This window comes from Lepisosteus platostomus, chromosome 1 (genome assembly GCF_059453375.1).
Source record: "Lepisosteus platostomus isolate fLepPlt1 chromosome 1, fLepPlt1.hap1, whole genome shotgun sequence".
NCBI lineage: Eukaryota > Metazoa > Chordata > Actinopteri > Semionotiformes > Lepisosteidae > Lepisosteus > Lepisosteus platostomus.
The window spans coordinates 48,758,071-48,783,695 of record NC_142611.1 but is presented as its reverse complement, the minus strand read 5'-3'; the positions used below and the strand labels follow the sequence as shown (position 1 = coordinate 48,783,695).

Sequence of the window (25,625 nt, the reverse complement as noted above, 5' to 3'; positions counted from 1 at the left end):
GGGCTAGGAATTGGTCAGGGGTCTGTAGTCATGACAAGCTTGGCTGTAGGGCACGTATCATCTTACAGTGCTGCCAGCAAAAGCTACAGAACTACTGTAAGTGACGTGGGACTCCTTTCATAAGTGAACCTCGAGGATGTACAAGGATAGCATAGTTAGGTCCACACCTGAAGAAGGCTCCACGGCCGAAACGTTGTGTTTTATCTCTTCTTTTTTTCATCATGAAATAAACCTATTACTTGTTCCTTTGCAGCCTTTCGCATGCTGACGCAGCTACCCACCATAGTTAGGTCTAGTCGACTGAGGTTCCAAATTGGTGGGGGCGTTCCACGGAGAAAAGTCAATGTCACATATTATTAATGGAAATAGGCTCATGCACAGCACTGAGGAGATGTGTTCAGAGGTAAAGCCAAAGACATATCCTCAGATGATGACCTGTAGTAGCACCAGAATCAGCCTGGATTATGGTGCATTGTCCACAGAAGTAGAAGACAGAACCATCCCCTCCCCACTCCTTCCCTCTATCAGTTTAATTTCGAAAGAAAACTCACAAAAATCAGTTTATAACCAAATTGTTTATTATGCATGAACATGTCCATCTTTTCTCTGCCGCGCACACACCCTACATCACTACAAGAAGTCTGAATTCAGCGTAGCTCACTTCTCGTGTACATGCTTTAATAAAATGATACATATATTTACAGGTTCTGCGGTTTCCCTCCCACATTTAACCTACCCATCACTTTGCTTGCACGGTATTTCTTGTACTGTATATCCCCCCACACTTTAAAAGAGCTTCCACAAAAAAAATAGAATAAAGCATGGGGCTTTTGGCCATTACAACACAGTAGTATATGGATTTTGTCAACTACATAAATATGGCAGTAACACTGAATATACTTTTTAAAGTCTATATACAAGGTTGTGACGTAGGAAAGGACTGTTAGTCGTCGTTTTCTTAGACCAACGAGTGCATGCCTTCAGTCTGATGTGATTTAGATCGGAAGTGACATTTTTTTCCACAAAACTTCAATGGGGCAGCCTTTTATCTTCTTTTTCGTCTTTCAAACAGTTCAAGTTTAAGTACAAAACAACTGAAATAAGGCACAATTAATATTGACCATTTGGGGAATACAGACTTACAGCTGACTTCTGTGGCATGTAAACATAGTTGGTGAAATTTCACTGGCAAATTGCTAGACACTCCTCTAAAATGAAGCCAAACCAGTGACCTTCCCTTTTCGATCAGAGATTCAGCTTTAGTGATTTGACACGGTTCAACGGCAAAGACCACTAAACCCCACTGTACAATCACATGATGACAAACTGAAAATCTAGTAGTGCAAAAACTACGAAGACAGCGGTAAAAAGAGAAACCAACGACATATTTCCCCTTTGGACTCCCCACTGCTCACCTAGACCCATAATGCTTAAGAAGCGAACGAAGGAAAGCAAGAAGCTGATCGGCGGTGAAGTTGCAACGACGAAAATGCACAAACTGCCCCTTCTTGGCACCCCTCCCCGACACATACCCCCCAGTTCCCCAGATCAAAACGACCACCCTTCGCCGACATTACAACGGTGATGAGAAGAACAAAACAAAACACAAAAACAACCAAAAAAAAAGAAAACAAATGTTGGCAGCACAAACCAGACATGATGAATCATTAAAATCCCCAAAAGGAGTACACATCCTTGCTGCTGTTGTTGTTGTTTTTTTTATCTGTACAGATGGGAAGTGGCTCCACTGCCGAGAGAGGTCACAGAACCGGCGCGGTCCGGGCCGGGTGGCGCAGGTGCAGCTCTCTGGGCCCTGGCTTTGGTTGAGCGAACAGTTCAGTCGTGTCTCACGTGATCCTTGATGTCCTCCTCGTCCGTGTACTCCGACGGCTCGTCCCCTGGTTTAAGGAGCCGGCCCACGTAATCATACTTTTCTGAAACGCAAAGCAAGTGCTTTGTTGGAAGTCGAGGGAAAGGGTGAGGAAACTGACAGGGGAGTGTTGGATATTCCTAGTGCTGGCGTGACCCAAGACAGACCGGGGAGCCTCCAGGAAAGACTGAATTGAAGTTGCTATGCAATAAACACAGACTATACAGATTCTAACTATACAAACTATATAGTATATATATACACGAAACTATACAAATTTCCTTTCTTCGGTGAAATTACACCCCATCTTCTATATCAGTCTACTTCTCATATGCATTTTTTTTAACCTTTTAACATTTCTGAAAACTTTTTATTCAACGATGAAAAGATTTACCGGTAGGACATGAACAAAATAAAACAACTTACTGCTTTCATCAATAATTTTTCCCAATTATGTTTTGTTTCTTAATATAATTATTTACATTATGCCAGCATAGATGGGTGGTTAAAAATGGAAACACAAACAAAATACAACAAACAACAAATAATCCACACTCACTATGATTTTGTCCTCTTTCACAGAACAAAATCAGGTCTCAGTGGAACCACAAACCCAATCCAGGCTTGCCAGTATTTGCTAAACCTTTCAGCTTGTAACCTAACAGAAAAGGGGGATCTTTTCCGTTATATAATCTTCTTCACAGCACTCATCTGTTACCTTTTAATGGTTTTCACTATCTAGTATCCTGAAGTTTGTTGCACAATCTCTTCTTATTACAATGTGTGCAAGGTTCAATAATACTATTAATAATAACGATTGCAGAGACACAACCAAGATAAGGCATCAGATTACTGTGATATAAATACATCTGCAGAAACATTCAACTAAAGTTTGCACACTAAGGCATATGCTTAACTGCTGACTAACTTTTAAAAAACACTGAGCATCAAAAGGAGTACCAGTACCTATAGATACATTTTTAGACAAAAAGTATATGGATTTTTGATATTGATTAAATTTGGTGTCATATTTATTAACTGATCACTTATGTCTGACTACGATCACAGGGTCTTTCAAAAAACAGTCTGCCTTCCTGACACTGCCTTTCATTAGCAATAAAATAACTTCATTAGTGAGAGTTAATTAGGAACAGGTGACAGGGTGATTTAACTTGTTGAATCTCAAGCCTGGTGAAAATCAAGAAAAAAAACAAGTAGTAAACAATATGCGAGGACAATGCTTTCATGTCAGTGACTGATTGGAGCAACATCTGACATAAGACTTTCCAGCAGTGGTAATTAAAATTAAAAGAGCCTTTTTTCAATCTTCTGATTTGTCTGCATTTTACCCTGTCCTTACTTTTAGGAGTAATACAATGTATTAGGCATCTGGATCTGGAAAAATAAAGATTGGATCAAAGTGTCACTCATTCTACATTTCAAATAGATTCTAAAATATATAGCCATAATGTCGACAAAACTCTAATGTGGGAAAGCTAACTCTAACCCGAGGGTCGTCAGCACTTCTCATTATATCTGGACTCTTCTAATTATCCGAGTTGAAAAATATCCAGAAATCTATTTTTAAGAATCTTAAAAGCCTGGTGAAAATTCAAGAAAGAAAACCACAGGAAGTAACCAACATGCAGACCTTTTAAGTAGGACAACACTTTAATGCCAGTGGTATACTGGAACAACACTTCATGTAGACTCACCAGTAGTGGAGTCATTCTGAAGTCCTCTTTTCTGAAGAACGTCACGTGACATGTGCAGAATTATATCTAACCCTTATTTTCAGCAGAACAACTGATGGAAAGACCCAAGTGCGAGGGTCTAGTGGCACATGGACCTGCACGGTGCTACACTGTTCAAGCCCTGGTACCGCAATTGATGACCATCCTTAGGGCTCCTCGTGACACGACAGCATTCCAGCACGACTGCACGGATCCTCATGCTGCTCGTGCTACAACAGCTTTCCTGACACTGAAACTTGAGATAGCTGTGCCATGGATGCCCTACTCACCACAACTGAGCATCACTGGACATTTTGTGGGATAAAATGGGATGACATCTGACATCTAGGGCTTAGAGTTCAGGCTCGACGAGAGGAACGGGGCAGAATCTCATAAAACAACACTGCGAACTGGTGCAAAGTGTGCCGTCAGGGAGGTACAGCCTATCTTGCTACCAAAGCTGGCAACACCTGCTCGAAGACTGGGACCTTCACAGCAGCCCAGCTCCACTGATCATCCCCGTTGATGAGAAATGTCAATCGGCAGACTAAATTTACCTGCTTCGTGTCGGTTCGATAAAATGTCAGCGCAAAAGAAAATGCCAGAAAAATCACAGTTCTGCTACCTGTATTAACTGCAGTTACAATGGACTTCTTTTGATGCCCAGTGTACATTCAACATTTCTTCACTGCTCCTTGAAATGTGCAAGTCGTCTTACCCAAAAACTGCATCTCCCATTCTCTTACACTCTCCATCTGTACAGCATTGAGATCAGACAGGTCGTCATACTCGTCCCGCAGGGCTTCTTTATCCAAACAGAAGGTCGCCAGGCCCCTAGACGCATCTCTTCCAGCAAAGATTCCATATGGTCCATCTGCGAAAAGGAAAGAGAATTAAATATGACCAGAAGGCTCAACGAAAATGTGAAAAGGTGAGTGCTTAATGGTAACCTGACAGCTACTGAAGGCTATTGCTCATTAAGTCCTTTTAGACGTTAACAATACACTAATGATTACAACACAGTAAATATTTATCTGTATCACTGTAGAGTAAAGGCAAAGGAGGAAAGATAAGAGAAACCGCAGGACAGAGAATGCGTGGTTGGACTGGGCACTTGTCCTGTCGCAGTGCAAGGGTTTGAAAGTAAGGACAACAGTTTTCAGCTCCACGCTCGAGAGACTCCGCTGGAATGTTGTAATACCTCACAGGCTAACTTCAGTTCCAAAGGGCAGTGCGAACATTACAAGCAGGCACTTTAATGACTGGGCTGGCACAGGTGCGGGTTAATTCCAGGTAGGGTACTACAGGAAGCTGACCAAGGCACGAGGCAAAGCACCTTGCATCACCAAAGCTGGGTTTGTTAAAAAGCACCTGCTGCTTTTAAACTGTCCATAATATTCTACCTATAATATATATATTTTCAATCTAAAATCACATTCGTGTCGGGAGAGGGAACTTTGTATTGTAGTATTCTTTCTTCACAGCTGAGCCTTTTTCTTTCAATAAAATGATTAAAGTGATCTGTTCTTTTCTCTAATTGATTAATAGGATCTGCTACTAAAACCTTTAAACACTGTAGCTATAATCCAATCTTTTTGATTACGAACTGGTACCCTTCACACCCCTCAGTGATGTTTTCTATGTTTGGGAAGGAGTGCCAATACCTCAGCTGTGTGCTCCAGCCAGGAAGTATGGGGGAACCGATTAGCGCTAACTACAAAGAAAGAGAAGATAAACTTTTGTGATTATGCACTAGATCAAGCAAAGCAGTGGAGTAGGTCACTGGGAGTGATACACGTTTACAGCTCTCTGGTGAAATCAGGTTGCATCGGGTCACTGCATTTGTTCCATTTAGAATTTCAGAGCAAACATGATTCATGGGAAAACAATGTGCAAAAATGTTAAAATTAGGACCAGCTCTCAGGAGTACACTTCTAACACTTAAGGACTGCTGCACTTTCAGTGCATTCAGGTACAAAATACAAACATTTAAAAATGGCCAACATTTTTCTGGATGTTATGTTGGAAGTCGGTTTTGTAAAAGCTGTGACCGATGTATGAAGAGCTATAACCACTCACTGTACCTATTAGTGTGTGCTGAGACTGGATTCTTTCCTTCCCAAACTGCTTATTAATCTGCCATCAATCAACCCACTTCCAGCCTGTCAATAGCCTTCAGTACCCAGATCCTGACAGGATCTTAAATTGCGCAGGCCATATGAACTCGCCTTGCCCCTAGCAAATTTCCAAAAAGTAAATCCACCAAATTTTTTTAAGCAAATGGTTTACAAATGAGAATCTTAAAATGATACCCAAGTCTTCAGTTTACTTGTAACTCAGTCAGCAATCACAAACACTAACCTACTCACTTCCTCCTTCCACAGACAAACTCCACTTCAGTATCAGTCACACACAATTGAATGTGTGGCACAATACTTTTCACCTTTACAAAATATCTTGAACTTCTACAAATTAGTCACTTTTTCATTTCAGTTACTAAAAAATGTAAGGGCTCAATTTGAGGAGTTTGTAGGTACTCACATTAAGCACAATGCTCCACCTTTACCCATCCTTCTGAAACGGACAAAATGGGCTAATTCTGTAGCTTGTGTGTAAAAACATGAGCACAACCGATATCAAATATTTTCACTAAGAAAAATCTCTCTCTTGTCTGGGGGAAGATAAATTAAAGGCATAGTACAAAATACAAGCTACAGTCCAAAATTAAAAACCAGGGAAAGCTCATGATCAGACATATCAAAGACATCTTTTACATTTTATTTTGGATGGTTATAAAATCACACTAGTTCCACACTAACCCATAACTAAGTTTATTGCTCTGACTCACAAGCTCTCCTGAAACCCAACTCTTTAATCTGCTACGGAGGTCAGTACGGAAGCCATCCACAGCTTATCCACACACAGAAACCCGAGCCGAGCCAGAGCTCTAACTGTTCCGCAAATTTCTGTTTGCAAACCCATGGGTGTTTCTGTTCAAACCAACGACTTGAACAGATCCCACATCTCCCCACAGACACAACTGTAAGAAAACTGGTAATAATAAGATGGCTTTAAAGCACCAATAAGGAGTTTGAATAATTGGGAAAAAAAGGTAACGCCATCTACAGGAATATCTGGCAGTGTATGATGGGACAAGGCTTCAGTGAAATTGACGATCGATGCCGAATTGAAACATGACAATTTTCGTGTCTTGACATACCAGCTTACTCCTGCTGCATTCTGCAGCCCCATTCCACTACACATGGAAATAACCGTCACATATGATAGATAGAGTCAGCCCTTCACACGAAAATCATGTTTGCACACGCAAGACAAGCAGGCCAAAAATGACAGTATGCACTAAAATGTTGCACGTGATCTAGAAATTACACAAGAAGCTTGGCAGACTACAGAGAGCAAGGTTATTCATCCTCTGTTGATCTTTGGACAAGAATGGAGATGTTTATGGTCTCCTTGAATATTGTCATTTTTCCAGCAAAACCTTCCAAGTTAGCAAGTCTAGTTCCACTTCTTAGAGTTTGAGCAAGAACAAGAGCTAAGAGCAAGTCATTCTAGTACATGAGGGTCTGGCACGCCGCTGAATTTAATTAAGCGGGCATGAGGAGTGATCTTAGCTGAGAATCACCAGCACTGACTTTGGAAATAGAGCTCAGCAGCTTAAGAAGAACTGCAATTACTCAGCTGAACAAGTAATAGAGGCACAAGTGGCAGACACAGTCACATCTAAACCAGCCCTTCACACAACACTAATGACATTTTAGGCCCTTCGTTGGGTATGCATCCTTAGGGCTGGCAGTATTTGATGCGCAGAATGAAACCACAGTTGAAACAGAAATGTTTCAGGGGGCCATCATCACGTAATATAAGCTCATTTCTGCAGAAAGGCCTATACATAACACGTGGTGGTGCTCAGAGCAACACTATCTCTTGATGCAAAATGCAGAGAAATGGTTGTCTCATAGCAGATAAACAACTATTTCCTCCACATCCTATAGAAACATTGATAAAGCTGTTTCACATGTGACCATCGAACCTCGGGGACACGAAGGCAAACAATAATCAAGATTACACGTCAGCGATTCAGTATCTCTGTCTGCTGTGAGTTCGTTGTTTTCAGTTCAATTGGGAAAAGTGCTACAAAATCATGCAACACTGTCTTGAACTGGGGTGGCACAGTGGTTATTATTGCGTGCGTGCGTGCTTGCCACTCTTGAAGAGCGGTTGTTTTCCCCTCCAAGGGGATCAGTGTCCCCTGGTGGGAAACGAAGTCTCAGAGGTCACCAGAGATTCTCCCACTGTGTATTGGTGCAATACTGTGGTATCAATAAAACCCAGAGAGAGAAGACAAACTGTGATATAAGTTGGGAGGCATCACAGAAGATATTTTACATGTGAAGTAACCACCCGATACCAAAACTTATCATCTGTCTGCATATGCAGTTAAATTTTAAATCTTTCCAGGGATTAAAAAAAAAAAAAAAACACAGAATAATGCATTAGTTACATAAAAACGACTGCCGTACCAGTATGCTGTTTATACCTTTTAAAGCAAAGAACAACAGGATTGGTTTGTTACAATACTGCATCGTTCGGGCACCCGTGTTTCTGCTATGGTGTTGAACAGCATTGGCAACACATATACACGGTTAAAATAGGCACGGTACTGAGAGCAGGCGATTTCAGAGGTCTGTCCCGTCTCCCTGGGCGCTACCGATTAAAACGCACACTGCCGCACTGTGCTATCCGCACACAAGGGGGAAACGGCAGCCTGGCACAGAGGGGACTCCCTGTTACAGGCTGGCTGCCACAGCTGCTCCATCTTCTGAAGCAGAAAAGACAGCAGAAGCGACCCCAGCCCTCTTCCTTTTCTAGCTGCCTCCAGAGACAGATGGCACTCTGTGGCAGCTGCTATCCCCACACAAGCGTGTTCAGGTCGAGCACAGCCACAAGGGACACGGTTCTAAACCTGCTCGACTTTCTCACTGGCTTCCAAAGGCAAGCGGCAGTTATCCCGGGGCAACCTCGCGATGGGAAGTCTTCAAGATGCATTTCAGCAGAAGCAGAGATCTTCTGCCTGCCAGCAAACATCAGAAGGTTTAATTTGTTTAGACAACTGTATAGATTGGAAATGACATTTAATTAACACACTGTGAAACGCATCTCAGGACAATGCATTCACGTGGGTAAGAAAAAGGATCTTTCAATTTAAATTAATATATCTGAAGTTCTACTTTTCACTGCTAAATTATAACTTATCAGGACACTGCTGGTCATGTACTTCAATTATAAAAGTCATCGTGTCTATGCACAAAACTTCTCTTGGCAGAAATCCATGTTGTTTCCCTGAATTCTAATAACTAGTTGACACAAGATACTGACCCAGCTCCCAGAGAATAAGTCACAACAAACTGCGGAGACATGTGAGCCCGGGTCCTTAATCCAGAGGTCAGACTGAAGCAATCTGACAGTTGACCCTGTGGATGCCCCTGAGGATTTTAAACCCTTGAAATCAAATTCCTTCGCCATCTCCTGTCTTATAGGCTTCAGAAAGATTCTGCTCCTTCATCATGTCTTCTTCACATGATCCTTAGAAAAGCTACTTTATTCTTCTGAAGAAAGGACATGTCTGTTTTGGACAGAAACAAAGGAAATCTACACGAGTCTAGTAATGTGTCAATTCTACTGCTTGATCCTTCCTCGTGCTTGCAGTATTTTACAACTACCTGGAGCTCAATTAGGTGGCGTGATGGCACAGTGGTTAGCATTGCTGCCTCAAAACGCTGGAGCCCTGGGTTCAATTCTGGACAGGGGGTGCTCTCTGTGTGGAGTTTTTATGGTCTCCCCATGTTTGTGTGGCTTACCTCTGGGTGCTCTGGTTTCCTCCCACAGTCCAAAGACATACTGGTAGGTGAAATGGATTCTAGGAAAAGTAGCCATAGATCAAAGTGTGTGCGTTTATGAATGTCTGCCCTGTGATGATCAGACGTTCCATCCAGGGTGTACCCTGCCATGTGCCCCTTGAGCAACCATAAATTAGAGGTTAGAAACCAGTTCGAACTGGTTAGAAAATGGATGGATGGAACTTGTTTTGTAATGCATCATATTTATACTAAACTTCGATTTGATTGAAACTAGGGGGCACTATTGATGGAATATCTCGCAAAGGTGTCCTGTAGCCAAAAAAAGCAAAAACTCCCCGCTCTACATCTAGGAACTAGCCAGCAGTTGATAGCATAACAGTTATGAGCCAGTAACCATGAGGCAGAATCCAAGATATAAGACAATACCTACCACTCTACCTATTGAAGGAACATTTTTACATTAGCATGATATTCCTGAAATGTAATAAATGAGGTCATAACATATATAAGACCTTTAGCTACTATTAAATAATCAAAGAGATTAGATCAAAGCTGGTCAGAGTGGTGTGGGGAGAACCACCTGCAATTGAATGTAGCAAAGAAGAAGGATCTGGTAATAGATTTCAGGAGGAAAAAGGTCAAACCTACTCCCGTCTAGATCCATGGAAAGGGCGTGGAGATAGTGGACTCATACAAGTACCTGGGAGTGCACATCGACGATAGACTGGAATGGTCTAAGAACACTGAGGCCATCTACACGAAGGGCCAGAGCCGACTTTACTTCTTGAGGAGTCTCAGGTCCTTCAATGTATGTAGTAACACACTAAATATGTTCTATCAGTAGGTTGTGGTGAGCGCCATTTTCTATGCGGTGGTATGCTGGGGTTCTGGGATTAGAGCAGTGGATTCTAACAAGCTGAACAAGCTCATCAGAAGAGCAAGCTCAGCCATTGGGTCTGGCCTGGACCCCCTGGAGGTAGTGGCTGAGAGGAGAATGGTGTCCAAACTAACTTGAACTTTATTGCCATATGTAACCGGTACTGGTACAATGGAATTCTTACTTACAGAAAGTCTCTCGATTGTAAAACAAGTGTAAAAAACAAGACAAAGTGCAAACAGTGCATCAAGACAATGTACAAACAAACAATAGACAATGTGCAAGTAAACATGTAGACAGTTTGAATGTGAACAATACAGATGTGTAAACAATGATTGGAGATGTGCAATAGATAAGAAATCATAAAGAGGTAGATGGTGATGGTGTAGGTGTGGTCCGAGGGGGATGGCTAAATGTGTTCGCCAGTCTCACTGCTTGTGGATAGAAGCTATTGAAGAATCTAGTGGTAAGTGTCCGTATGCTCTTATATCTCTTGCCTGAGGGCAGTGGGGTGAAGAGCTCATGCCCGGGGTGGTGACTGTCCTCTGTGATGGCCAGAATTCTACCTCGACAGCGGTCCTCATAGAGCTGTTAACTCTCGGTGAGACCGCAGCCAATGATCTTCTGGGCCATATTGAGCATTCTCTGCAGTGCCTTTCTTTCTCGCGAAGAGGTGTTGCCATACCACACGGTGATACCGTTGGTAAGGACGCTCTCGATGGTGCAGCGGTAGAAGTTCACCAACACATGTATTGGCATCCCCCATCGCTTGAGGCACCTCAAGAAATAAAGGCGCTGCTGAGCCTTCTTCATGATAGAGTCAGGGCCATCACGGACAATGTCTCCCATCCCCTCTATGACAGGCTTGTAGAAACGAAGAGCACGTTCAGCAATAGACTGATCCATCCATGGTGCGACAGGGTGCGGTACAGGAGGTAATTCTTGCCTTCTGCTATAAGACTGTACAACGTCTGGGTAGGGGCAACATTGACAGCGACCTGCTTCTGGGCTGAACAGTAAGCTGCTACATCTGTTCTTTTTCCCCGTTTACAACTGTTTTCGTGCGATATATACCAGGGACTTGTGCAATACATTTATATGTATATTGTGCAATACAACTTTTTGTGTACTGTTCTGTTCTGGTTTGTTCTTTGTGTGTTCTGGACTGTGAGTAACTCTTCTTAGTGCACTTCTCACTGTACTGATTGTATTGTATGTATTGTATTATTATTATTGTATCATTTGTTACACTGTGTCTGTGTTAAGCTGCTGTTGCACTGCAATTTCCCTCACGGGATCAATAAAGTATCTATCATTAGGAAAGTCACCTCACCCTGACAGTCCCAGCCCTGAAGCTGGTGCTATAAAACTGCCAGTCTTCCAATCTACACAATTCTGTGACAACCATCTACATCTACAGGGCCTTGCAAAAGTTTCACCCCCTTCAAATGACACGATTACACAAAATACACTTTTTTAATTCAACACAATGAGACCACATTGGAAGTAAATACCTCCGCAAGGCCCTGTAACTTTCTCTATATTGTATGGCTGGTTTTTATACACAGTACACCTTCGTTACAATGCCCTTTAAACCTGATCTGTGGATCCCAGCTCCAGTGCTGTACAAAAGAAATTTCTGAGAAACTAAAGGTCCAGAGGGCCTCTGCCAGCAGTATTTCTAAAAACCTGCAACAATTTAACAGTCAGGCCATTAAGAGATGTGCTAAATTAAGGGAATTAGAGATCATCTGGAAGGAAAACAAAGTGGGTGTTTAACTGAACAATTACTGGATAAATTTGTCAATTACTCACGTTAAAGCCAACTAGATGACACTGTGTGATAAAACTGTAGTGGTTGGCTATCTCACGCATTGATAACCAATCAACAAAAGCAAGTTGTAACGGACGTATTAATCAGAATGCTTTTTTCACTTTGAAACGATCAGCACTACAAAATGCAATAACTACTGTAAACTGCAGATTGAGTATACACATTCAGGAAGACAAACACCTCGTTTTTGCACAAGAGGCACCAACAGGGCAAAATGCAGCAGCAAAACATTAATAAAATGGAAAATGGAAACGTATCCCATCAATGACCATGCTCAAATGGTTAAACTTATTTATCAGTAATATCTTATATACACTTTCACCTTTTAGAGTTGTGGCAAAGCTTCCAAAAATTTCAGAATTTGGATGCCAATGTCTGCAAGCCCATAGGTACAGTATCCACACAGAGAGAACTTTCCACTGCATGCCTCATGTAGGCTAGACTTTCAACACTGTTAGTCCCGTGTTGCATGATGGATGATAAATTTGTTCATGCTTATGCATCTTCACAGGACTGTCAAAGATATTTACGTACATTCATCCCATGATTCAATTCTAAACAGAGCGTCTTTATTTCCGGATCACAAGATGAGTGCTTTTTAAAGCAAGAGTCTGTTTGAAGTCCAGATGCCAACTTAAGAATAAGAAACATTAACAAACAAGTATATACAAGCATATTATTGCGATGCCTGCTGGAAACAAAAAAAAATGACTCAATTACTCTTTAAACAACAGATTTAAGCTAGTGGTTCTAGTGCTTGCAATTACTGGTTTAAAAATGCGAATTATACACGAAAGAGACATGGGAAAGATTTTAGTGTATTGTGTATGGAGCAGACACGGGAACATTCCGAAAGCATGTATTTGTGTGTACACTCACAGCAATCACAACAACAATGCGGTCCTCTGAATTTTAAACTTCCCATCTACAGTGCACAGCAAATACTGTGATTGAAATTGTGAAATTCCTGCTCAGAAACAAAAACATCAAGCATGTCGTAACATATCCGAAAGCATCATGTGCTCTTAAAACCTCAATAAACCTAAAGGGCAACCACGCACTCCTGTTGCCTTCTACACTGGGAACACTGGGAAATAAAACATCTTTATAAGTGTGGATAACCCTATCTGTAGTATAACCCTATCATACAGTGCACATGTTTGATAATGTTTTTAAATGGAGGATAAGGATTCAGTCATTCTCAAGGGGTTAGACTGAGTGGGTCGACTCTCACACTGTGACAATCAATTGCGAGGATGTCTTCAGGACTATTGATTTCCGTTATACTGTCAAGGTTCAAGACCTCAATACAAAACATACAAAATGGAAATGAGTGCCTAAATGTATACACATAATACACTCTGTAAAATCAATAGTTACTAACCACTGAACAATGTATCAACCACTATAAATTCATAAAACACTTAGGAAGAAAGCAACTTTCTGAAAAAGATACACCACTAACAATCTAAGCGCCACACACACTACATCATTCAGCTAGTCATCCAATTTCCCCATTTAGGCAACATTTTATTATCAGATACTCAGGAATGTTTAGCTTGACCTTCCCTGTAGTCAAAGTGAAGGTCGCTATAGTATAGTATTTGTGCCAAAAAAGGTTTATGAAAGCTTTCGGTTGATTCTAATTCTTTTATATTTTTGACCTCAAACACAATCAGATCTTCATTACAATCTTACTGAAAGAAAATGTTAACCTGATTTAAATTATGACACAAAGATATACGATATATCTGGATTATTTAGTTAAAATAATCAACAGTTAATATTAAATGGATGGCCTGGCATTCTTCTCCAGAATTTGCAGATACAGTTCTGAATTCATAGTTCTGTCAATGATTGCTAGATGACCAGGTCAGCAAAAAGCAGGCAACAAACCATGATACTCACACCACCATGTTTGATGGTCAGGTTGATGTTCTTCTGTTGGAAGGTAGTGTTCGGTTTTTGCCATCCGAAATTATTATTCTTGTGACTAAAAAGCTCAACTATTGACTAGTCTGTCCAGAAAATGTCCAGTAGTGGATCCTCTACGTGCTCTTTGGTGAATCATGAAAACCATTCAGGTTCAGTCTTTGCTTGATGATTAAGTACTGAACTCGGTCTTTAGCCACAGAGAGAGACTACATATCCTTAGACGTTACTCTGGTGTTCTTTGCAACTTCCGTGATAATTTTCTGGGTTCTTCTTAGGGAAATTTAAACAAGACGACCTGTCCTGGGTAGGGTCACTGTGATTTTTTTTCATTTGTAGACCAACAGTGTATGGATGGAACCCCAGACATTAGAAATGGGTTTGTAACCCTCTTCGGACTGATGAGCATCACTGCTCATTTTCTGCGGTCCTCTGAAATCTCTTTTGGTCTTGGCATGATGCGTTTCCACTAACCAGTAGGGTGAAGAGGCTGTCTTCCAGCACATCATGAAATGTTTGAATTCCATCTAAACTGCTTAACCTAAATCCTTCCTGTCATTAAAATCTAGTCATGCAATAAAACCAAGATATTTAAGGCACCTAAATTGAACATAGAATAAAATCCTCAACACTGTTTTAATAGTCCCATATTCCTTACAAACACTTATTCCTCATGAAGACTACGCTTTCCACTGGTTAATTTCCTGAACTGGAAAAAACCTTGGTTGCGGTATGAATTTAACATTAAGACCAATTAAACCCAAAACCCTATGGAATGATCCAAAATAATCTTTTACATGGACCTAACAAAAGACATCACCCAGAAATCTTTATGCAGAATCCGATTCACAGAACGCCATTATTGGAAGGCGGGGTCTCAAAATTTCTTATGTGCTCTAAAAAACCTTCACGTTTTACAACAGCATTCATAATTGCCAAGCAATGACTGTCACAGCCGCTGAAAAAAGCTCTACTGAATTAAAGCTGGTTGTTATTAATGACTTCCATTCTACTCAACTATAATTCTGAACACAACCGTCATCTGTATTAATATACTGCAGACCTACCATGTCTCACCTGTAAGGCAGCACTAACCAATGTTTCAGATGTGAATGGGCTTTGTATAGCTACACAAAATCTGCTGCCACACATTTTACATGGCAAATAAGGCCTATTAAAATGTTTAATTTCATTAAAAGAAGCTAAGAGGAGTATTGCCGCAAGGCCCTATTGTGCTGTGTCTCGAAAAGAGCTCCCATTCCACAATACAAAATAAATATTGCTTTGAGCAAGCAATGAGGCTTTTTTTCTTCCAATTGTCAATGAATAATACCATCACATACAACAAATTCAACTGAGTAAAAGCTATGCAAAGAAGCTCACAGGATATCTATGAAGGAAGCCATATCACAAAATTAAGAAAATGAACCCTGTCTTACCAATACCCCTCAAGCCAGTGGAACGGACCAATTCAATATCCGTAGTAAAAACCGCCTTCGGTGTGACCACCTACCTTCAGGCTTTGCTGAAAGTCAAGCTACCAGACAGACATGTTCATGTTTCCTCCATGTCAATGAGTAGCACTTTTATTACCTCTGTGTCACGACAGGATGCGTTAACATTCTTATCACACATCTGCATCTCTTGCCTTGGGTACATGCAAAAAAAAGCATCATTCAAATGCATAAAACCAAAAGAAGATGCAAACGGACAGTAAATGCATTTCCATCCCGGCTGACTTCACGTGTTTGTTTTCCAATCTTGTTTTGTGGAGACTCACATGTCCTCTAGCGCCAAACAAAGGAATAAGGGGGGATAAAAGGCAAGGAAACGTTTAGATCCTATCCACAATCCTAGATACTTAATACTAGATAGTGCTTCATTAGAATAAACTAAGATAAGAATGTCCCTATGAAAGCACACTAGATCAAGCTCTCAGAGTGGACATCAAGTCTAACACAAGTCAAAGTGCTTTTTAATTAACTATAGCCACCCCTCTCATTCAGACAAAAAGACATCAGGTGTTTACACGACTATCAACGTTTAATAAAGCGGGACAATATCAGCACTTTACATCAAAGACCGAAAGCTAACAGTTGTTTTCCATATCTGTGTGGTTAAACTGTCCTTTATACTCTCAAGGTTTCATCCTACAACTTTTTTTAATTTGTTTTATATAAAAATGTTCTAGTCCAAAGAGTCTGCAAGAACGTTGCATGTGAAGACGCTTTGCTTGGTGCACCACCCCTTTTCACAGCCCGATTAACATATCAGCTTGAGTATGACACCTACAAGAAAATCATCCTTTCAGTTGGAAATCTACTCCCTTATCTGCAGCTCAGCATCAATCTCATACCTGGAAACAAACAATCCTATACTCATCAGATGCTCATAGTGTCACATCACCCAGACGAATTTGGACAAACTGATTTCAGAAGCTAACAGATCTATGTGTACTTAATTATTATGGTACCAGGAACATGTCAGACATTTGAAACGTTTAGCTGTCGTTTATTTAGGAAGTGACCGTGTTAAGATACTGTAGGGAGTCTACATTTCGTATTCAGCAACATGGAAATCCATCATCTGTATAAGGTTAGGCTTTTGTTATGTACTTTTATTGGCTGTGAAAACAGGTTGTTTGGGTGTTGATGAGCATCTTCAGTTAAGTCATGCATCTCTGCTGTCCTTGTGGTGCACGAAGTTTTATTTACTGCCATCGGCTGGCTAGTGTTGCTTCTTTTGAAAGAAACATTTACTCTGTTGAGTGTGGCAGTCAGGTGCCAGCCCCCAACCCCTGCCTCTTTCCTTTTAAGATGCTGGCTTGCCAGTCTTTTCCAACCCATGTTCCAATTGTCACAGAACCTGAACTGTCTGTTCACAGGCTCATCGCCCATTTCAAAATCTTCATGGTCCTTTAACAAGAACACCCACCAATGAAATGGGCCTCCCGTCATGAGGTTTAACTTCCCCTCATGGGGTCAAACACTGCCAGTGCTGTTCCTAGAAGGTCAATGGATCCATTAATGCATGATATTTATTCTACTCTGAATCATAAAGAAAATTTATAAGATGAAGAGCGTAAGAGTCCCTTTTCGGGCACAATGAGAACAGTCGTAATGTCATTAAGAGGCTCTTCTTAGAATTACAAATGTAGATCTTTTAAAATATTACCAGAGAATGAATACAATAACTTACCTTAAAATGACAAAAACTACATATAACCCAGAAGTGTGTTTCATAAACTGCAAAAAAAACCACAAAACCATTGTATATGAGAAGTTACCACAGTTTAATAAATGCAGCATACCTGTGCTATAAAGGTCCAATGTGCACACTTGATTTTGCCTATTAAATACAAACTAAGCCTCAACAAGCAGGGTACAGAAGAACAATTAATCTGTTAGTCTTATTTCCAGTAGCAATGATTCTAATGTTATTTAGATTTGGTCCTAACTGCTGCACAGAGCACATAGATACCTTGTGGTATTAAAGGCCCAAAACAAATGACATTTTAAATTGGTTTAAGAGGATTTCAGAACATCCCCCTATTCTTCTGGGATGTGTAAGCTATAAATGCACACCCACAGACGCTTTGAAGGGACTTTCAACTTAACAGAAGCTTGAATTCAGTCAATATTAGTGCTCTGTTACACTAGTGAACTCAGGCTGCACAATAAGGTTCTTTCAAATTCAACGGCAGAGGCCGTACTGAGACTTGTAAGGAGACGTGACCCTTTCAGTGCGCAGGCCAGGGTGAATAAGGCATTCTTGACCTGCTGGGTAACACTCCCTTGTCCTTATACAACAATTTGTTCTCTCGCTGCTGCAGTGTGTTCTGAGCCAGCCACGCTTGGCAGACATTTCCAATGCATGAGCAGCTAAGGGGAAAAAAAAAGTCCATACATACCCTGATCACACAATAAGCCAGCTTCAGCACTTCTGCTGAGGAGGGCAAAGCAAGGTGATCACTACACTAATATTTTCATGTGCACGTTGCCAGTTTGTCATACTGATACGCACAGCCATTTGAGTCCCTACAATACCTTCCTAAGAATTCTGCATTTAATAAGTTCCCTCTGTGACCCTACAGAAAGAATGTCATAATGTCAACATCTGCCAGCCTCCCTGTTATTTTCTCATTCCTGAACTCCAGTATACATTGCCTGTCTGTGCTGAAGCATGCTTCTTCAAGCCTGATACTCGGGAATTCACCACTGGGTCAGCTGGAAAACACTCCTGAACTTAGTAACAAGGCAGATAAAATGATGTACTGTACCTATACGATTCTTTAGTTTTACATTTTGAAACTCTACAACATCTTGGTTCAACATTAGTCCCTTCCCCAGGTGTCCAAGTACTGCAAATTTAAATAGTAAAATGGAGACTTAAGGTAAACTTGTATGTATACATCACTCAAGTGCTGTCATTGACTGATAATCAGGCACAAAAGCTTCTAAATACATGCATCATGCCTATACAGTAAAACAACATACTGGCAGCTCCATTTCACTTTTTGAACAAAGACTTTTTTAAAAATCAAAATGCCCTCACTGGATGCATATGTGGACCAATTCTTCATGCGTTTACAAGGCTAGTGGCACACCACTAACATAAAACAAGACTGTCAAGCAAGCAGTTTTCTGGTATTCTACCGATTCATAGTTTCAGTTGCAGGTAACTCCTATGAGAAAGAAACCAACTGGGACACATTTACATCAGTACCTCTGTTCCCTGATCCAAACTTGCCCTGCACAGCCTTAAGTCTTCAGGAAAATCAGCACCGAGCACAGCACCTCTAACAACGTTAATCTCTAACTGACATTTTCACTAATCAGGGGTGTGCAAGTCCAGTCCAGGAGAGACTCAATCCAGTAGGTTTTAGGTCCAGTTCTATAAATTAGTGGTACCTGAGGAAAAATGAAGAACATTTCACCTGCTTCAGTTAAGCCAATAATGAGCTCAACTGAGGTGTTGTGAGCTGAACTGGAATGAAAAAAAATAATTGCCTGTTAAACATGGATACTACCTAAAAGTTGTGGGTTGGGTCATGCCATATTTTTTCTCCTTCATATCATTATAGAAATCTCTTCTCTAAGGCCCAATCAACATCAGCTTCACACAGAGTTGCTAAAGGTAGGATCTGCTGTGAAGAGGGAAATAAAAACCTAAAATGAACATTTTAATCACATGGGCCATCACAATTGTTGTATTTATTCACAAAGCTTAAAGAGCTTGTTAAATCAGGAGCTAATAGAAATGGTGAATAGTTTGGTTGTCAACACCAATTACATTGATTAACACGTCAACTTTAGGAAAGTCTTGAATTTCTAGATTGATTAATTACTAAGTGTCATAATTTGCAGCTCTCTGTACACATTTGACAAATCAATAAGTCTTTGTTGTTGTGTTTCTTAACTTGAGTTACTTCAGCTCACGAACAAGCTTGCTGAAGTTTCCTACTGGTTAAGATAACGTTTCTCAAGAGCAGCATCCGATTTGCACATTTTAAGCCTGTGGGACAGACTCCCAGTTTTCTTTTACTAACAAATGCCTTTAACTTTTTAAAATGTATTTAGTTTCACTTCTCTTTGAATTATTTAATTTCACTCCTCAAAGCCAGCGTTGCCATAAGGAAATCACACACTGAATCACACAGCAAGTGATAAGAGGATACAAAACTGCTGCCTGTGCAAAACAAATGTCAGATTTTAGATGTGCGATATTTCTGTGACAACGAAAAACATGTATCTCTGTCAGACTACCTTTTTTTAAAAAACAAAGCACAGCAAGTGAGATGACCCACAAAATAAATAGCAAAAAACCTGCTAACATTTATGGCACGGTCATAAAACAATTAGTTGTCAAGTTAAGAAATTTAATTTGGCAGTACAGAATACGATTTGGGATCTGTGTCAGGGTCGATGTGGCACAAACAAGAACAAAACATGCTCATGAACCAGAGGGCACACTAAAAAAATTGCAATGAAGTGCATTTCAACCTAGAAGCAGGAGGCACTTCTTTACTCAAAGAGTTGTGGGAGTGTGGAACAAGCTACCTAGCCATGTTGCTGAAATCGATACCTTAGTTCCTTTCAAAAAACAGCTAGATGAGATCAATTACCTACTAACTACCAACCGGGCTGAATGGCCTCCTCTTGATTGCAGCGTCTTACATTCTTAGGCCTGCAAGTACTGCATTAAAGATGACCAAACAGACACAGGAGAAATTAATGCAATTTCAAAGTTTAAGTTGATTTAAAAGCCTACTGTTGCCTAACTCAATTGCCTCCTTTTATTCAGACACCCTTAAGATGCAGTTTGTTTGGCAAAATAAATCCATGTGCACTGTTCTTCCGCAATCCAGAAATTCTTGCTCGTCTGCTGTTAATTCTCAGCTGCGAGGAGTCAGAACCCGTCTTACTGCTAGCACTCCCCCAGTTGCCCAACAGAACTGAGCTCAGCAGTCAGCTTTCAGCTCTGTCTTAAGGGGACAAGGCAAGGCTCAGCAGCAGCCTGAGATGAAGCAGTGTTGCAGGACCGCGCCTGCAGGTGCCACTGAGCTACACTATAAGAACAACATCTGCAGATGAGCGGTGAGGTGGCTCTGTGGCTAAGAATCTGCACCTGTGGCTGGAAGGTTGCCGGTTCGAATCCCGCGGCCGGCAAAGGAATCCTACTCCGTTGGGCCCGTGAACAAGGCCTTAACCCCAACTGCTCCAGGGAAGCTGTATAAATGGCTGACCCTGCGCCCTGACCCCAGGCTTCTCTGAGAGGAGTCTGGGGTATGCGAAAATGTAAGAATTTGTTTAGGGCTAATAAACTGATCTTATCTTAGATGAGGGCCAGACTTGGCTCATGAAGGCTGTGTAACTGAACTGAACCGGGAACTCATCCAGCCAATCAGCCACCTGCATTGAAGGAATCCAGGCTATCGGGCCTTGAAAACACCTTCCAGGCTCCCACAGCCTGTTGTGCAAATAAACATTTTAGGAGCACCTCCCCTTGGTTTCTGTTTGTGCCCTCTGGTTATTCTGTTTCTGACTGCTGAGCTAGAGCACACAGCTGAACTGCCACTAGTTAGATATCCGCTGTTTTCTCCTTCGGACAGCTGACTTTCCAAATACACAATTTCCCAGGTTAAATGGGGATTCAATGTAAGATTAACAAGATTTTCACAAAGGTGCAACATTTTAGTATTCAACACGCATGAAGTTATTTACGGAGATCGCAAAATACTGCGTTGGTGATTAATCCTTTTTTCACTGGGCTTAAAAAAAATGCGGTCAGCTTTCCGTTGTATTTGGGCACTGATACGGTATGGCCCCCAGAATTTTCAAAAAAATGTAATCCGTGATGCTCCGTTAGAAAAACAAATTATTAGTCTTAACATCTCACATGCAAGTAGCAACAACAAGTGTAGAGCTAAGGGATTCTTAAAGTAGAAAGGTCAGTGGAAAAATCTACCTTTGACCCAGTTTACTTATTGAAAAAAAATATGGAAACTAAAATGAGCATTCATTTTGTCCTGCGTAGCCCGAATGACACATTAATTTTAGAGAATACAAAAAAGGTAGCTATTTCAGTGAAATGAAGTCAGCTGTGCTTTGTTTCTACAAAGCCACTTGGTCATTTGCCTATGCAATTGCAGCACCTAGAGTACCCACAATGCCAGGAACAGCCACTGCATATTTAAACAACATTCATTATTAAAACAGGAAACCTCATACTGTTCATTTCAAACTGAGAACAGGAAACATGTCTTTGCCCAAAGGGATGTGGGAGTGGGCAACAAGCTACCCAGCTGAAGCTGAAGCTTTGTCTTCCTTCAAGAAACAGCTGGATGAAATCCTGGGATCAATCAACTTCCAACTATCAAACAGACCAGATGAGCAGAATAACCTCTCCCCATTGGTAACCTCTGTTTTATTCTTTTTTTTTGCATTCTATTCTTGATTTAACACACTTTTGTGTTTTAATCACATTTAACACTGGACTGCAATCTGATTAAAGCAGCCTCAGCCCTCAGTGAGATTGTGAAGCACCCAAATATTTCACCCCTCTGCAGCAGGTTCATTTTAGCCCAGATATGACATAGGACTATTGTTCTTTTGCTTCATTTCTGCTTCAACGTGCAGGCGTTTAAAATCCAGAGCACAGCTATGTGGTATCTACACTGTGCATGATTGTGTACATGCCTGGACCAGCTGGTGAGAGTGTGTATGATGCAAGAACTTGTATTCCTGCTGATCTCCTGCAGCACTGTTGCATTCACTTACACAGCTGCATGACAATGTGTTAAGGGGAAAATCTATCCATGGAGGTGGAGGTGCATGTAGGTCTCACTTGACACTTTGTAACATTATTCTCATTCTAAAGCAGCATAGTTCATTTATGCCGTTACCTTACAACTGCTCAGGACACCTGTCATGGGACTTTGACACATCGACACATCGATATTCCAAATCGGTGGAATAATAAAGGTCTGATGAACTGCAAGGCTGGAGAGCCGAATGCAGGTGAAACGGACGACGTTCCTAAAGCAAATGTACTCAGGAGTGCGGCACGGTGAATAGATTTACTGTTCCAGTCTGTAAAGTAGTTGTGCCACAGGACCCCTCCTTTCCCCTCTGGTGACCCTGTGCCATAAACCGTAAGGACACACATTATTTAACCTGTGTGAAGAAGAGCATAAAGTCTCTATATAAAATTCATTACTGGAGTTGATAATACTTTGAACTAGCTTAAGAAATCACTGCCCTGTCCTATTTTAATTTTTCCGTTTAACGGCAGTGCACATATCAGGTCAACTACTGCACATACATTGAAAGCCAAGATATCGTACATAAAGCTAGCTAGAATAAATTCTAATAGGAAAATATCGGTTTGCACAGCTTTTCCCGTCTTTGAGGTAAGTCCTGTGCAAAAACCAAGATTACGGTACTATTTACAGTTTTAGACGCACTAAAACCAAAACCACTAAACACGATTCACACTCCCGAGGTCACCTTTTCTCTTCAGGAAATACAAAACACGTTGGATTTCCACATTCCATCGGACAGAGGCCAAAAGTGCCGCCTTTTTACAACAAAAGGCCACTAGCTTCTCTTTTCTTGTTGTTGTTCCGGTTGCTATTGCTAACCTTGCCACACGACAGCTTTGTTTTTCTTTCAAGAAAGATAAGGAAACGAAAGAATGGATCAGGCATCGGTATTTGTCAATGACAAAGGGAAGCGCCGCGCAGTCTATTCTTGCGATCGGTTTTAAATTACTATCACTACATAAACGTGAAAAGTCCCCACGCAGCTAGCCCACATCCAGAGCACGAAAGACGCACCGTGCAGGAACCCCATGCAACCGTGTATAAGAGGGAAATGACACACGTACTACACGCATTTGCACTTATATCCAGCACATTACGCTTTACTGCGATATGAAATCCAACAGCAGGACGGTCTTTCTTAGGGTGCACCATATCTAAATGCACCAGTGGTGTACAGACAGCAGATCAAGGATGTGAACCTACGTGTACATTCTCAGCAGTATCTGGACAGCTCAGCGCATGTGTAAGTGCACGATTTTCTTCCATTTAGCCACCTCACACAGATCGTCCTTACCGCGCCCATAAAACCTCTTCCCGCTGGTCACATCGAAGACTTTCATATTCACTGCCATCAAGATCCGTGGGTTCTGCACACCATCGTATTCCCTAAGCTGCTCCAGAGTAAAATCTCTTCTCTTCATCTTGGGCAGAGACGCGGCCTCCTTCGCTTGGGCCGCATCCGAGCCGGCCCGCCTCCCCCACCTCCGGTAGATCCCGTAACAGAGGGCCAGCACCAACACTAAAACACTGACATTCAGCAACATGCCGCCTAGACCGAGCCCTGATTCAGCCTCCTCTGAAGTCCCTGGCCCACCGCTAGTGTCAGCTGCTCCACTCCTTCTGTCTCCATCGTCCGCCATACTGCACGTTAGCGCCTACCCCCACAACACTGCCGCCCACTGGGGCTGGAGTCAAATCTGATTGGGTCACCACGACACAAGGCGTGGTTCACGTCGGGAGTTGTAGTATCTGCTCGGCAGATGTCGTGCACCCCTAAAAGACTACAGCTCCCTGTCACCCTCGCGTTTACATGATACCCGTAGTGAAAGAAGGCGAGTGATAATCAATTATTTTACCGGTTGCGTCAAATATTGATTTACAGCGAGGGCCTGGCTAAGAGGTTTACTTTCACTGTCACACAGAAGACAAATCAGTAAAAAAAAAGAAGATAATTAACATTACATCCAGGTGGATGCTGCACATTGGTGGTGGAGTCCCCCCTTACCTGTAAAGTGCTTTGAGTGGAGTGTCCAGAAAAGCACTATATAAGTGTAAGCAATTATTATTATTATTATTATTATTATTATTATTATTATTATTATTATTATTACTGGACATGACATATAACAGGACGTGGCAGTGTCGACAATTGCAACAGTGAGGCAGGCAAAACTCGCTCATACAACTGAAAACGCCCTCCGCTTAAAGTTGCTGGTGTTGGATGGCTTAATTTGATAAACGTACTGCTATAGGAAAGTGTTTTCCAATTAAGAATCTTTAAATTAAATTACGGCTAAAATTCAATGCATGTGTCTTGTATGCAACGGCCATTCAAGGATCAGATCGCAATGACGACTGGTACAGGTGGCGACAGTAATAATTACGGCAGACTAAGACATCAAATTAACAAAAAGCAACTTTAAGCCTGTAAACCACAAGAACAGTATCCCTAGACCTCAAGGCAAAAACACGTCAAAGATACAAAAAGCTCCATGTTAGTAACAACAGGCAGTCATTTAATAATAGGATATAAAATAATTGACCATAAAAGTTCATTCAGACCAACATGTTCCCTTTTTATTAATCACTTTGAACTGCCATGTTTCCATTTCTACGTTTCAAGGAGACCTGAATTGTATATGAGACAGTCTGCTTTAAGAATCTCAGATATCTTAATCCAGTATTTAATTATAACACTTTTAAACACCCTTTAAATATATTTAAGTCATCACTGGTTATTTTGGTTGCCTTTAGGCACAGAAGTCAAAGTTTGCCTGAATAGTTCCTTTATTTAGACTGAGATCACAAATATGCAAGAACCCATCTAAAAACAATACATCATATTTTATTTTGTCTATGGAAGCAGTTTATCTTTGCATTACTATGCGGAAGTTTTCTGTTTATATGGAAGAAAAAGTTTGTTTATCTGCAGTGCAGTATGTGCAAATCTGATAAGACCTGTGGCAAATGTTGATATTGCTCTTGTGGCCCCTGCTTGCTATCAACAAGTTTGGTGTTGTAATGTTATCTCAAGGATTATAAAGAGTAACTGTAATATATGAGATAAATATATCACATAATTCTCAGTTATACATCTTAGTCCTGTGCACTCTGTTGAAATACTTTTGTAATGCTAGAGACAAATGGTCTGATTATCTACAGTAGGTGACCTAA

The 25,625-nt window shown here is 41.1% G+C and overlaps 1 protein-coding gene across 1 annotated transcript; it reads right to left on the bottom strand.

Annotated features, from left to right (window-relative positions):
* Positions 1-560: 560 nt before the first annotated feature.
* pgrmc2 (progesterone receptor membrane component 2) lies at positions 561-24,137 on the bottom strand. The gene is made up of 3 exons (XM_088630471.1): positions 23,746-24,137; positions 4,322-4,477; positions 561-1,934 (listed from the first exon to the last, which is right to left on the bottom strand). Exons 1-3 carry the CDS (start codon positions 24,089-24,091, stop codon positions 1,837-1,839), a joined length of 600 nt encoding a protein of 199 aa, XP_088486597.1. The 5' UTR covers positions 24,092-24,137; the 3' UTR covers positions 561-1,836.
* Positions 24,138-25,625: the final 1,488 nt, after the last annotated feature.

Bases quoted from the DNA above. Each gene is read 5' to 3' on its own strand.
- pgrmc2 (XM_088630471.1), bottom strand. From the start codon at position 24,091: ATGGCGGACGATGGAGACAGAAGGAGTGGAGCAGCTGACACTAGCGGT. The intron at 4,478-23,745 runs GTAAGGACGATC...TCCTTTTCGCAG, and splicing joins GAAGAGGTTTTATGGGCGCG to ATGGACCATATGGAATCTTT. The intron at 1,935-4,321 runs GTAAGACGACTT...TTTGCGTTTCAG, and splicing joins ATGGGAGATGCAGTTTTTGG to AAAAGTATGATTACGTGGGC.